The sequence below is a fragment of the Papio anubis genome, chromosome 7 (assembly GCF_008728515.1).
Source record: "Papio anubis isolate 15944 chromosome 7, Panubis1.0, whole genome shotgun sequence".
Classification (NCBI taxonomy): Eukaryota; Metazoa; Chordata; class Mammalia; order Primates; family Cercopithecidae; genus Papio; species Papio anubis.
In genome coordinates, this window is record NC_044982.1 from 10,189,429 (window position 1) to 10,204,675 (window position 15,247).

Here is a 15,247-nt window from a genome sequence, read left to right on the forward strand (position 1 = left end):
CCTGTGTGGTGTCACTTCCGCCAGCGCCCGACGGCGCGCCGGGAGTCAGGGTCTCGCGAACGCGCCAGAAGCGTCCCTACAGCCGGGAACGCGCCTCGCGGATGACAACAAATTCGTCGCGCGGCGGCAGTGGAGGTGTCTGCCTCAGCCCCTGCCGCCTCCCCTCGCGCTCTCTTGCACTCTCTCTGAGCCGGTTGGGATCTCCCTTGGAAGTCCCCTGGCCTGGGGCCAGGAGGACCCCTCTGCGTCTTGCCTCCGCCAGGCCCAGCGCGAGCGGCGCGGCGCCGGCGATGGGGTCTCCCTGAGGAACTCCCGGCGCCAAACAGCGATGAAGGGGCCGCCCCAGGCTTAGGCCCCGCCGCGGCCTGGAGCCGGAGTCGCTGCCCTGAGGCCGGAACCACCGCCACCCGCAGCCGCAGTCAGCCCAGCTGCCAGCAGTCACCATGCCTTGGCCGTTTTCGGAGTCTATCAAGAAGAGGGCCTGCCGGTACCTCCTGCAGAGGTACCTGGGCCACTTTCTGCAGGAGAAGCTGAGCCTGGAGCAGCTCAGCCTGGACTTGTACCAAGGCACCGGGTCCCTCGCCCAGGTCCCCTTGGACAAATGGGTAAGAGCTGCCGGGCAGCCAGCCGGGCGGGGCTCGCTCCCCTCTTTAGGGCGCTTTGAACCGGTGCCATCCAAGATTGGTGACAGTCATTCCCTCCTTGGGAATTGTTTGGACCCGAGTGTGGCACGGCTCAGAGAAATGTGTTAGAGTGTTGTTTAATCTGTTTAACAAGTTTGCTCTCCTGAATCACGTGTTCCGGAAACTTAACAGATGTAATGGAATCTACACTATGGGAATAATTGAGTCAGTGCTTCGGGGGGTCTGTGAAGCAGGCTCAATAGGTCCGTGGGAGGAGGTGACCAGAATTGTCCCTTGGGCTGTGAGGGGCCGCAGGGTTTTGTGGCAAACAAACCCTGCCTTTTGCGATGACATTCTGGAACGATTAACGATGAAGAGGACCTCTGGATGTCAGAATCCCTAGTTATTGGTTTTGGGTTGGCTACTGGCACACCATGTTTACCTTGTTTGTCATCGTGCAGCGTTTGCCATCTGTAAGAAAGTTAGGTGAAGGCCTCCTGTGCCGGTTTGCCTGCTTTTGCTTGATTATATGTTTACAAGATAGGTTTGTGTACCCAGCCTGTGAATGGTCGTGTGGCCCTAGTAGTGCTGTTGAGTTATGCCTCTTTGCTCCACGTGACAGATCGTAAAAGCAGGTGTTGCAAAAGCGCTGAAGCTGCAATTTTCAGACATTTTAAAACCTGTCTTCTACTTGTCATCTAGAGGCTGTGAGTTCACTCATTGCTATACAGGTGCTTCATCTGAATTTCAACTCACCACATACAGTTGTACCTGCATTTGTGTGTTCAATGCATAATATTTTACTTAAAGTATATTCACTTTTGGGTTTGACAGGAATAGAGTGGCTTCTACCCTTTGCCCAACCCATACTTCCTTAGCCACAGAAAATCTTAAATGATGGAAATACCTTATTATGACCCTTAAGTGAATTTGTGCTAGAGACTATAAATCAGTATATAATTTTATCAGTATGTACATGACTTAAACTAGGGAGAGTACGCAAGATAGTGGAAAGAGCCTTTGTTTGAGAGCAGTAAGACCCAGTCCCTCACCAGGAGGTGAGAGTCCTACCCTTGGAGAGACTCTCCAGTCCGCCACAATTAGCCAAATGGTAATGGACTTAGCAATTCACCTGAGTTCAATCAACACTAATGGAGCATACACTTCATCTCTGTGTCGTATTATGGTATTGTAATGCTGTAATTCTTTAAAAAGATAGGGATTCTGATGTATATTTTTGAATTCAACGACCCATGATTCTATACTTTTTATACGGTTATGAATAGATTATCTTGAAAAAAGAGGGTTCAAGATTTATTGATGCCTTTTGTGGGTCGAAGGACTTTATATGCATTATTCTTTGATGACTTTAGCCCTATAAGGTGGGCATTAATATTTCCATTTTACAGATGGAGTTAAGCAATTTGCCCCGTCGCACATCTAGCAAGTATTACATCACATGGCCTAACATCAAAAGAAAGGCAGTTAATGTTTATTGAGTATGTATTTATGTCAGGCATTGTAGTAGGCACTTTCATTTGTGAGGTTTTATTTAGTCCTTATGGGAAGTCAGAGGTAGTGATATTTGAATTTTATAGTTTGAGTTCAGAAGCATTGGCAAAATGATTTTTGACTAAACTTAATCTGAGGATTATGTTTTGTTCTTGATGGGTGGGTTTTGTAAACTAAAATAATGTTAAAGCATCCAGTAAACATTTCCTGTTGCTGATTTTTTATTTTCATGTGCTGTGTTGATGGTTAGGATAAATCTTGGTGTAACACTTAGATACAGCTATTCAGAGTTCTGATTCCAAATTGAGTTTATTTTGACACTTGATTTTTTTTTTTTTTTTGGTAGAGGATTCTCTTGCTTTGTTGCCAAGGCTGGTCTTGAACTCCTGGTTTCAAGTGGTCCTCCCACCTCTGCCTCCCAAGTGCTCAGATTACAGGCATGAGCCACAGGACCCAGCCAGATACTTGATTTTAATGACTTTCATGACTGGAAAAAAGGTACCTTCAGAGATTCATCGATCCTAATGGAAAAACTGATCCTAATTGAAGAATTGCTCTACTCCTAATGTTTCAATTCTAAATAATCAATTATGCAAAGAATTGTGTTGAACTTGGCAATGACATTCCTTTCATTCCTGATCTCAATCAGTTTTTCTGTTACTATGACTAATTGACATTGCATATATACACACAGGTTTAAAATTCAATTTTTCAAGCTCTTTGTTCAGAAGACTTAGATTGGTTGGAATAGTCTTTACATGTTTTTAAACATTTTGTAAACTATATAGATAATGACTTAAAAAATAAGCAATATTTTTAGTAGACATCGTTTTCAGCAACAAAATTATGGAACAATGGAAACATTTCCAAATACAGTTTTTCAAATGCTCTCCTCATAGTACAAGTAGTCTTTGAAAAGTGGTTGCTTTCTTACTCATTATTAAAGTGCTATCTTTATTTTGAAAAGACAGATTAAGTGTGTTTTGTTTTTTGGAAAATATCTGCTAGGGAGCATGTACCACTGATAGTCCTTGTCATAAATACATAAACAGTCAGTGGAGAATTCTTCTCTGTGTAAAAGGAAAATGCTTATCTTTAAATCCAACCCTTACACACTTGGCCATAGGAGAGACCAGGAAACCAGAAAGTAATTGCCATTCACTATCTCTTTACAGAGATTCTACTGTTTAAAGATCTGTTTTTATTCTGTAGAATGTATGCAGAAATGTTTCGGTGTGCAGAAGTGGAAGGAACATCCAGCTGAGGGCACCACTCTTAATCCTTCTCTGTTGTGGAACTACTAGTCTTCTCTTTGTACCAGTTTGATATATGGCCTGAAGGAAGGTGCCAGTGCCCATTTGTATATTAAATATAAGTACAACTTTTTAATCTAAATTTGGAAAATGTAGAATGTCTCATTTTCTTCTCACATCCTTATGAATCATTTGATAATACTTTAGGATATATACATCCAGTTTTGGAGATTACTACCTTAAACGTGGCATGAAGTGGAGGGAGGAATAGAGGCAAGGGGTTTGGGATTGTTCCATCATTGGAATAGTCTGTCTAAAGATTTCATAAACTCCTTGTCCCTAGAAGTGGTTGAAATGGCAAAATGTTGAAAGGAGGAAATTCTGTTTGGGTAGGAAGTTGGATTTAATGACTCATTCCTTTTTAACTCTTTATGACTGTGCCTTTATTTTTGTTTTTTAAATGGAATTTCTTTCATTAATCAATTCAATACATTTATTGAGCTCTTAGCATGTGCCACTGTGAGGGGCTGGGGGATATAGCAGTGAACCAAACAAAGACCCTTTTCTTACATGAGCTCAAGAAGATAGACATTGACAATTTATTACACTGAGGCCTTTTATTTTATTTTATTTTTGAGACAGGCTCTCACTCTGTCACCCAGACTGGAGTGCAGTGGCATGATCTAGGCTCACTGCAGCCTCAACCTCCTAGGCTCAAGTGATCCCCCTACCTCTCCTCCCCTCCCTGCAGTAGCTGGGACTACGGGTGCTTGCCACCACACCTGGCTAATTTTTGTATTTTTTGTAGAGACGGGGTTTCGCCATGTTGCCCAGGCTGGTCTCGAACTCGTGGACTCAAGCAGTCTGCCCACGTCAGCCTCCCAAAGTGCTGGGATTACAGACGTGAGCCACCTTGCCCGGCCACTGAGGCCTTTTAACTTCAGTTTAATAATGTTTCGATTGCTGCTTATATTCTCTTGGTGTTTAATAAAATCATCTTCAGTTCAAGAAACATTGATTACTGATTATTTGTCAAAGACCACCTGGAGACTAGACTGTTGCCTTCACTTTTTCTGTTTATATGCGTGAAACTCATTGATGATAATTGAAAGCAAAATGCCCTTAAACAGAAGAATAAAAAGCTCTAAAGAACTCTATAGTGGGACATTTATTTGCTGAGTAGTTCAGGTGGCTCCACTTTAAGAGTTATTGTCTTGTAGTATAGTAGTGACAAAAAAAAAAAGAAACACTTCATAGGACTGGTGAGGAAACACTTCATAGGACTGGTGTGGAAAATGTTGCTTGAGCCAAGTAGGTTGAGAATTTTTACTACTCATATATTATAGTAGCCTTGGATTTTCACAGAATGACTGAATTTCAGGGTACCTTATGCTACAAGATACATGGGATTTTGCCTAAGTGGTTATAAGACTGGACATAAATATAACCTATTTAAACATCTTATACTTAGGGAAATTATTTTGTAGCTTAGTGGTACAATGTAAATTCTGAAACTGTTGACTCTCAAACTGTTAACATTTACCAGTTTTTTTCTTTTTTTCCTTTTGTTTTTTTAGAGACAGTCTCTGTTACCCAGGCTGGAGTACAGTGGTGTGATCAGCTCACTGCAGCCTCAAACTCATGGGTTCAAGTGATCCTCCAGTCCAGCCTCCTGAGTAGGTGGGGACTACTGGTGTACACCACCACAGCCAGTTAATTTCTTTTAATTTTTGTAGAGACGAGATTTCACTATGTTGCCCAGGCTGATCTTGACCTCCTGGGCTCAAGGGATCCTCCCACCTCAGCCCCCGCAGTTGCTGGAATTATAGGCATGAGCCACCGTACCAGGCCTCTTTAATATTACTCTTCACTGCTATAATAAACCTTTCTGTATTTAGAGGTTTAAGTTTATTTCAACTTCTCTGCCACAAAATTGGGACAGAAAACTTGGTGTTTACTGAGAAGAGTTCCATCAAGTCCCGTTTCTTACGTGGTTATCTAAGGTTGACAGCTCTCCACTTTACAAAGGCTAAGTCAGTGCCTACATATGCTTTAAAACACTGTTAGGTTTTTAATTGTTCATTTTTAACTATAAAATTAATATATGCTCATTACAAAAAATTCAAACAGTAAAGAAATATATGAGGTATGAAGTAATAGAGCTTAATCCCATCTCTTCCGGAGATAACATATGGTACAAAAGTTTCAAACTTTTAGTTCTGGAAATACTTAATACATGAAGCAAGCAGTTCTACTTACCTTTTTAAGTATTTTATGATGGGCCATTTTTTTTAATGGAACGTGTCAGACATTCTTTAAAAAAAAAAAAAAAAACAAACTTTGAAAGATCTGAAAAACCCAAGTAGAGGGAAGAACCTTGATGTCCGTAACTTGTGGTACCTAGTTGCTGTGAAATAGGAAATTCTAGAGAAGGAGCAGGTTTTCTCCACTGTCTGGAGTTGGGAGTGGGAGGGGAAGATTGAGATTGGATAGAGAATAAGTTTTACTATATTGATTTTTGAGGGGACTTTAGAATGTGGGGGCTTTAGAATGTGGGGACCTTAGATCCAGGTAGAGAGGCTCAGGAGGCACTGGGAAGTATAGGAAGATTGCAGTTGTGAAGATATGGGAGTTACCAGAGTATCAATAGTGAATAACACAGTGGGAAGAGATGGAACTGCACAAAGTGCATGGGTAGTAAGTAGATTAGCTTGAGAAACAAAAAAGGCTGAAGATGAAACTTAGATGAACTCCAGCATGTTAAGTTGTAGAGGATCAGAAAAAAGACCGAGGTGGTGAAGTGTTACAGAAGTCAAGGGAAGTTAGAATTTCAAATAGACTTGGAGATTAAGGATTTGTATTTTTAGTAGAGATGGGATTTCACCATGTTAGCCAGGATGGTCCTAGGAACTAGGTAGAGATGAGAATTCAAGAAAGACGAGGACTGAATATTATTTATTGCATTTGTCATTTTAATGGTGGTTACGAGCAGTTTCAGAGGAGCTGAGGGTTAGAAAGCCACTTGTAGTTTGCAGTTTGAGCAGAAAAAATGGGGTTGATGGCTAGGGGAAACATGGAGCAAGGTAGGGGTTTTAGTTTACTTTTGAAGGTAATAGTAATCATTTATTAAATACCTTCCATCTCTATATACTGTACTGTGTGGGTGCTTTTACATACATTATCTTACTCTAAATTGGGTACTATCCATTCACTGTGAGGTTAAATAACTTACTCAAGCTTAGTATTAAACAGTGCAGCAAGATTTGAAACCTGTCTTTCTGACTTCTATATCTTTTTTTTTTTTTTGTGCACCACACTGCCCCAGATTCAGAAACTTGAGCTTCTCAGACATAACAGCACTGGGTTCACCTGGGAATTTGCTGACATTCAGGCTTCTGGCTCCTTCCATACAGATTTTGGCTCTAGAAATTCAAGAATCTGCATTTTTAATAAACATCCTAGGAGATTCTGATACATGTGGTCCTTGACTGCGTTTTTAAAAGCACTTGCACTAAAGGAATGGAGAGTTTTTCCATTGTGTTTTAAAAGCTTGTTTTATGAGCCAGCCCCAAACCAGTACTACAGTAAAAAAAATTATGATATGTTAACACATGATTTTGCTTAGCCTCCTGCAAAATCTTCCATTGTGAAAATACATTCCTCTTTTTCTTGTTGTGTTTCTGCAGTGATTAATTGAAGACCTTTTGCAAATTACTTAGTTTTTCTGATCCTCAATTGCCATATTTGTAAAGTAGGCACAAAAATACCTAATTCGGAGGGTTATTGTGAGGATTTAATGCAGGTATAAATGTAGGTATAAAATAGTACACTCTGGTGTCCTGTATGTAGTAGGTGCTAATTAAATGTTAATCTAAATTAGTTAATGCACTTTTTTTTTTGAGACAGAGTCTTGCTCTGTCGCCCAAGCTGGAGTGCAGTGGTATGATCTCTGCTCACTGTAAGCTCCGTCTCCCGGGTTTACGCCATTCTCCTGCCTCAGCCTCCCGAATAGCTGGGACTACAGGCGCCCATCACCACACCTGGCTAGTTTTTTGTATTTTTTAGTAGAGACGGGGTTTCACCGTGTTAGTCAGGATGGTCTCGATCTCCTGACCTCGTGATCCGCCCGTCTCAGCCTCCCAAAGTGCTGGGATTACAGGCTTGAGCCACCGCGCCCGGCCGATCTCCTGACATTGTGATCCACCTGCCTTGGCCTCCCAAAGTGCTGGGATTACAGGCATGAGCCACCGCATCCGGCCAGCTCATGCACATTTTTATGCTCTGTCTTATCTCGATTTGAATTCTGATGCCTTGGTTTAAACTAATAAAGATGTATTCTTTGCCTACTTAATCTATGGAACTACGTATTAAAAAGAAACATATAATTTAATGTTTGCTTTTCTTCATATTGTCAAGCACACCTTGAGTTCCTTTACAGAGCTCATCATTGTACTAGGTAGGTACTGTGAAAGAGAACAATGGCCCACATTTGCAAAGTGTTTGCTTAGTACCAGAAACTATTAATATGTTGGTAGTTTTACATGTATTACCTCATTAATGGTCACAGTAACTCTGTGGAGTTACTATTTCTATTTTATGGAGGAGGAAATTGAGACTTGGAGATTAAGGATTTGTTCAAAGCCACCCAGCTAGCTAGTAAGTAACCTTAACATATGCTATTTTAAAGGAGTGGACTTTTCACACCTCCAACCATCTGATCTTTGACACACCTGACAAAAACAAGCAATGGGGAAAGGATTCCCTGATGGTGCTGGGAGAACTGGCTAGCCATATGCAGAAAATTGAAACTGGACCCCTTCCTTACACCATAAGCAAAAATCAGCTCAAGATGAATTAAAGACTTAATTATAAAACCCCAAACTATAAAAACCCTAAAAGAAAATCTAGGCAGTACCATTCATGACATAGGCATGGGCAAAGATTTCGCAATGAAGTTGCCAAAAGCAATTGCAACAAAAGCAAAAATTGAGAAATGGTTATCTAATTAAACTAAAGAGCTTCTGCACAGGAAAAGAAACTATCATCGGAATGAACAGACGGCCTACAGAATGGGAAAATGTTTTTGCAAGCTATCCATCTGACAAAGGTCTAAAATTCAACATCTACAGGGAACTTACACAAATTTACAAGAAAAAAACAACCCCATTTAAAAAGTGGGCAAAGGACATGAACAGACACTTCTCAAAAGACAACATACATGTGACCAACAAACATGAAAAAAGCTCGACATCACTATCATTAGAGAAATGCAAATCAAAACCACAATGAGATAACCATCTCTCACCAGTCAAAATGGCTATTATTAAAAAGTAAACAACAACAAAAACAAAACACACGTGCTGGTGAGATTGTGGAGAAAAAGGAATGCTTTTACACTGTTGATGGGAGCGTAAATTAGTTTAACCATTGTGGAAGACAGTGTGGCGATTCCTCAAAGCCCTAGAGGCAGAAATACCATTTGACCTAGCAATCTCATTACTGGGTATATGCCCAAAGGAATATAAATTGTTCTGTTATAAAGAGATATGCACGCTTATGTTCATTGCAGCACTATTCACAATAACAAAGACATGGAATCCACCCAAATGCCCATCAGTGATAGACTGGTTAAAAAAAGTGTACATATACACAATGGACTACTATGCAGCCATAAAAAGGAATGAGATCATGTCCTTTGCAGGCACATGGGTGGAGCTGGAAGCCATTATCCTTGGCAAACTGATGCAGGAACAGAAAACCAAATACTGCATGTTCTCAAGTGGAAGCTGAATGATGAGAACACATGGACACATGGTGGGAACAGCACCCACTGTGGCCTGTCAGAGGGTGAGGAGTGAGAGGAGGGAGAGCATCAGGAAGAATAGCTAATGGATTCTGGGCTTAATACCTAGGTGATGGGATGATCTGTGCAGCAAACCACCATGGGATGCATTTACCTATGTAACAAACCTGGATGTACTACACATGTATCCCTGAACTTAAAAGTTGGAAAAAATAAATGAAGGAGTGGTCTTTAAACATGTTTGCTCAATTATCTCTGAAATTAAAAAAAAAAACTTCATATTCCTTGTACGTTTAAAACTGACTTTTTAAATTATAATTTTAAATAGTTGTAGAGAATAACTTCTGTTTAAATATTGATATTAAAATACAACTTTTTTCATCCAGTGGGATTTAAAAATCATACACATTATCCATTAAAAAATGCTTGAACAATCTCTTCGTTAAAGTTGGAAATTTAACGTTGTATCTTTTTCCATTGAACTCCTATGTCCATTTTACTTTCTTTGCAAGATTACATTGTAATTGATACAGTTTATGCTTGTCTTTTATTGATCATGCTGTTATTTCTCTACAATAAAAACATATAAATTGGAATTGTTTATATTAAATTTTTTTCTGTTGCCATTAGGCTTTCTTTTGCATTAAGCAAATATTTTCTAGTGTAACATTTTAATTCCTTTAATGATTATATATATATGTATAATTTTTTTGAGACAAAGTCTCGCTGTGTCTCCCTGGCTGGAATGCAGTGGCACAGTCTTGGCTCACTGCAACCTCAGCCTCCTGGATTCCAGCGATTCTTGTACCTCAGCCTCCCGAGTAACTGAGACTACAGGCCCACCATGCCTGGCTAATTTTTTGGGTTTTTAGTAGAGACAGGGTTTCACCATGCTGCCCAGGCTGGTCTTGAACTCCTGAGCTCAGGCAATCTGCTCGCCTCTGCCTCTCAAAGTGCTAGGATTACAAGTGTGAGCCACCATGCCCGGTCCAGAATGTATTTTTAAATTGTTTCTTAGGGGTTGCTCTAGGGCTTACTATATTCATTTTATCAGTAACAGTCATGTGTTGCTTAACGACAGGGATATGTTCTGAGAAATGGGTCATTAGGCAGTTTTGTTGTGTGAACATCATAGAGTGTACTTGCCTAAACCCAGTGGTATAGCCTACTGTATATATAGGCTATGCAGTACAGCCTGTTGCTCCTGGGCTATAAACCTGCACAGCATGTTACTGAATACTGTAGGCAACTGTGACACAATGGTATTTGTGTATGTAAACATAGAAAAGGTATGTACGAATATGGCATAAAATAAAAAAATTTTAAAAAGATAAAAGTTGATATGGCTGTATGGAGCACTTACCATAAATGGAGCTTGCAGGACTAGAAATTCCTCTGAGTGAGTCAGTGAGTGAATGTGAAGGCCTAGGCCATCACTCTCCACTACTGTAGACTTTATAAATACTGTATGCTTCGGCTAGACTATATTAATAAAGGCATCTTTCTTTTTCAATAATAAGTTAACCTGAGGTTACAGTAACTATAAACTTTAAAAATGTTTTAAACTTTTTGTTTCTTTTGTAATAACATTTAGCTTAAACACACATTGTACAGCTATGCAAAAATATTTTTTCTTTATATTCCTATGCTATGAGCATTTTCTTTTCTATTTTTAATTTTTTTTTTTACTTTTTAAACTTTTTTGTCAAAAACTAAGACACAAACACACACATTAGCCTAGGCTTACACAGGGTCAGGATCATCAATGTCACCGCCTTCTACCTCCACATCTTGTTCCACTGGAAGGTCTTCAGGGATGGTAACATGCATAGAGCTGTCCTCTCTGATAACAATGCTTTTTTCTGGGTACCTCCTGAAGGACCTGCCTGAGGCTGTTTTACAGTTAACATTTTTTTTTTACGTAGGAGTATATTCTAAAATAATGATTAAATAGTATAGTATAGGTATTAAATACATAAGCCAGTAGCATGGTTGTTTATTATCACTCTCAAGTATTACGTACTGTATGTAACTGTTTGTGCTAGACTGGCAGAGCAAGAGGTTTATTTACACTAGCATCACCACAGACATGTGAGTAATGTGTTTTGCAATATCGCCTTATGATGGCTACGATGTCACTAGGTGATAGGAATTTTTCAGCTCCATTATAATCTTACAGGACCACTATCCTACATATGGTCTGCTGTTGACCAAATGTCCTTCTGTGATGCATAACTTTATTTCCTTCAGAAAATCATGGGGCTTTAAGTGTTACTTTTCTTCTGGATTGTGTTGTAATTGCAATTATTGTTAAGTGTATAGTTGATCAAAACGGTATAAATTTATGCATTTTGATAAGATCAAAACAGTATAAATTTATGCATTTTGATAATTACCCCCTTTTTTTTTTTTGAGACAAAGTCTTGCTCTCTCACCCAGGCTTGGGTGCAGTGGGTGATCACAGCTCACTGCAGCCTTGAGCTCCTGGGATCGAGCGATTATCCCCACCTTAGCCTGCCAAGGAGCTGGGACTACAGGCATGGGCTACCATGCCATCTAGTTTTTGTATTTTTGTATTTTTTGTTTGTTTGTTTGTTTGTTTGTTTGTTTTAGATGGAATCTCGCTCTGCTGCCCAGGCTGGAGTGCAGTGATGCAATTTCAGCTCACTGCAACCTCTGCTTCCTGGGTTCAAGTGATTCTCCTGCTCAGCCTCTCTAATAGCTGGGATTATAGGCATGGGCCACCATGTCCGGCTAATTTTTGTATTTTTAGTAGAGACAGGGTTTCACCATGTTGGCCAGGCTGGTCTCAAACTCCTGACCTCAGGCGATCCGCCTGCCTCAGCCTCCCAAAGTGCTGAGATTACAGGCTTGAGTCACCACGCCCGGCCAATTTTTGTATTTTTTGTAGAGACAGAGTTTCACCATGTTGCCCAGGATGATCTCAAATTCCCGGATTCAAGCTCTCCTCCTGCCTCAGTCTCCCAAATTGCTGGGGCTACTGGCATGAGCCACTGTACCCAGCAAACATAAAAACTTTTATTGGAAATACATTTCTTAATGATAGAGGTTGGTTGTGATCCCCTCCTCCCTAATTTGTTAGTGCATCCGTAGGTGAATATACTTAGAGCTGGAATTCAGTAGGGGTCAGCATACATTTTATTCTAAATTTAAAAAATAGATAGAAGCTTGAGAAATAGCAATGTTATAAATCAGTAGATGAGAACTGAGAGATTTTGCAGGAGCAACATCACTTAGTTCTTTGAATTTCTGAGTGTCATGCCAAAAAAAAGTATAAGATGGGAAAAGATAGAAAATGTACTGCTGGCCCTGTCTGGAGGTTTTTATACCTTAGACAGTACATAAGGGAGAATTTCTGAAGGGAGAAAAATACGACTTTTTTGGCTAAGTGGGAGAAGGAAGATTGTACAAGGAACTGTGGGACAGGAGACCCAGCGTAATGCCACCACTGTCTGTAGTCTGCTCAGTCGGTTTTAGGAAAGAATATGTCTGGATGTTTATACCTTAAAACCATCCATGCCCATGTACTACTGGGAAAGTCTTTAGGATTAAACAAATGTCAGCATGAAGAAAGCCTTTTAAAGTAGTAATCTCCAAAAATAAAACAAGCTGATCCAAGTCTCACTATTCAACACTAGGGTGTAATACGACAAAGAATTGTAATACTACCCTATGCAATATACCATGCAGGAAGCACTTTACATATAAGCTGGCATTTAATAAATATTTGTTATTTTAATTTGAAAAGTAAGTTGTCTTTAAAAAATTGCATTTACGTTCATTCTGTCTGTCTCCTGTTGTAGTCTGGTTTGCCCCACGATGCCACTGAAATTGCTTTTAATGGGATCACCAGTATTTTAAATATCACTTGAGTCCAGTAGGCATTTAAAAATCTTTGACTTCTTGTTAGCTTTTGTTGAGCTTGACCACTTTTCTCTGTCATGTTGTTTTTCCACGATTTTCTGGGACATGAACCTCTTTCAATTTTCCTTCTACCTCTCTGCTTTTTTCTAGTTTCTTCTGCATGCTCCTCTTTCAAAACCCTTTTCTTAAATATTGGTGTCTATGAGTTCTGTCTTAAGCCTCCTCTCATTTTACTCTATAAAAGTTCCCAAACATTTCTCTCCTCATGCTGTGGCTTCAGTTACTCATTTGTTTATTATTTTATTATTTTTTTGAGACAGGGTCTTACTAAGTTGCTCAGGCTGGAGTGTAGGGGCACAGTCTTGGCTCACTATAACCTCTGCCTCCTGGGCTTAAGCATTCCTCCCACCTTGGCTTCTCGAGTAACTGGGATTACAGGCATGCACCGCTATGCCTAGTTAATTTTTGTATTTCTTGTAGAGACAGGGTTTTGACGTGTTGCCCAGGCTGGTCTCAAACTGCTCAGCTCAAGATCCTCCCACCTCAGCTTCCCAGTGTTGGAGTTAAAGGCTTGAGCCACCATACCTGACCCATCCTGTGTGTTTGTAATGTTAATTTGTATCTCCAGCCCGGATGGCTCTCCTGAGCTCTAGCTGGAGGAAGCTCCAGCTTCGTCCTTAGCACCTGTACCTAGATGTCTTCTTAAATGTGTGCTTTGGAACTGAACTTCTCATCTTCCCTCTAACCTGCTTCCCTGTGTTTCTGTATCTCAGTAAATGACACCTCTGTCTAAGCAATTGCCCAAGCCAGCCTCCTAAGTGTCATTCATAATTCTTCCTTTCCTTTATCCCTCATGATGCCAATTAATTATTCTACTTCCTAAATATGTTACAAAAATTTATCCACTTCTGACTGTCCTCAGTGTTGCTATCTGTGCCAAACCAACCTCTCTAGCTTCTATTACTCATAACAACCTTCCTGCTGGCATCTTCACTTCATGCTGTACATGGCAGCTGAAGAGGCCCACTCAAAGTTTTAATCTCATCATGGCATCCTTGCTTAAAGCCCTTCAATGGCTTCACATCACCCTTGAGATAAATTTCAGACTCTTTAACATGCATTACAAGGCTCTTTGGATCCTACTCTTCCTTATCTACATAGCCTTGTCTCGGGGTCTTCGCCCTGACACACTAAAGCCTAAAGCAACTTTTCTTTTTCAAATACTGTGGTGTATCAAATATATGTGCGTGTATTTCCTTGACTTCTGCTTTCTTTGAATCCTTCCACATGCTTTGTTTTTGCCTGGACCATTTTGCCTGATTAACTCCTTCTAGTCCTTTGGTCCCAGCTTAAAATAGCACTCCTTCAGGTGGGCTGCCTTGAATCTGCAGGTTAGGTTCTATTATGTGTTCAAATAGCACAGTGTATTTCCTCTGTATGTAATCATCACACTTTAATTACTTGTCTCTTTCATAGTATACTATCTTGTAAGCTTAGTGAGGACCGGGATCATCTTTATCTTGGTCTCTGCTTTCTTTTTAATTTTTAACTTTTAATTTTTGTGGGTACATAGTAGGTGTATATATAAATGGGGTACATGAGATATTTTGACACAGGCATACAATGCCTAATAATTACATCAGGGTAAAAGGGGTATGCCTCACCTCAAGCATTTATCCTTTGTGTTACATATAATTCAATTGTGCTCTTTTAGTTATTTAAAAATGTACAATAAATTATAGACTGTAGCCACCTTGTTGTGCTATTAATTACTAGATCTTATTCATTCATTCATTCATTTTTTTTTTTTTTTTTTTTGAGATGGAGTCGCCTGTCACCCAGGCTGGAGTGCAGTGGTGTGATGTCTGCTCACTGTAGCCTCCGCCTCCTGGGTCCAAGTGATTCTTCTGTTTCAGCCTCCCAAGTGCCTGGAATTACAGGCACGTCCTACCATGCCTGTCTAATTTTTGTAATTTTAGTAGAGATGAGGTTGCACCATGTTGGCCAGGCTGGTCTCGAACTCCTGACCTCAGGTGATCCGCACGCCTCGGCCTCCCAAAGTGCTGGATTATAAGTGTGAGCCACCATGCCTGGCCCTTGGGCTTATTCGTTTTAACTATATTTTTGTACCCATTAAACATCCCCCCACCCTGCTACCCTTCCCAGCCTCT

The 15,247-nt window shown here is 40.3% G+C and overlaps 1 protein-coding gene across 8 annotated transcripts in view; it reads left to right on the forward strand.

The window, feature by feature from the left end:
* The first annotated feature begins 22 nt into the window (after nucleotides 1–22).
* ATG2B (autophagy related 2B) overlaps nucleotides 23–15,247 on the forward strand; it is an 84,674-nt gene continuing 69,449 nt past the window's right edge. For 6 of the 8 annotated variants that reach the window (XR_650090.3, XM_003902245.4, XM_009212212.3 and 3 more), the window contains exon 1: nucleotides 24–605. Coding sequence is in view for 7 of the 8 variants with exons in the window: in XM_003902245.4 (XP_003902294.2) it covers nucleotides 444–605 (162 nt within the window). In the remaining variant the exon portion in view is untranslated. Of the gene's footprint in view, nucleotides 606–2,481; nucleotides 2,634–15,247 lie in introns of all 8 variants that reach the window. The other 2 variants (XM_017961515.3, XM_009212216.4) reach the window with 2 other exon arrangements.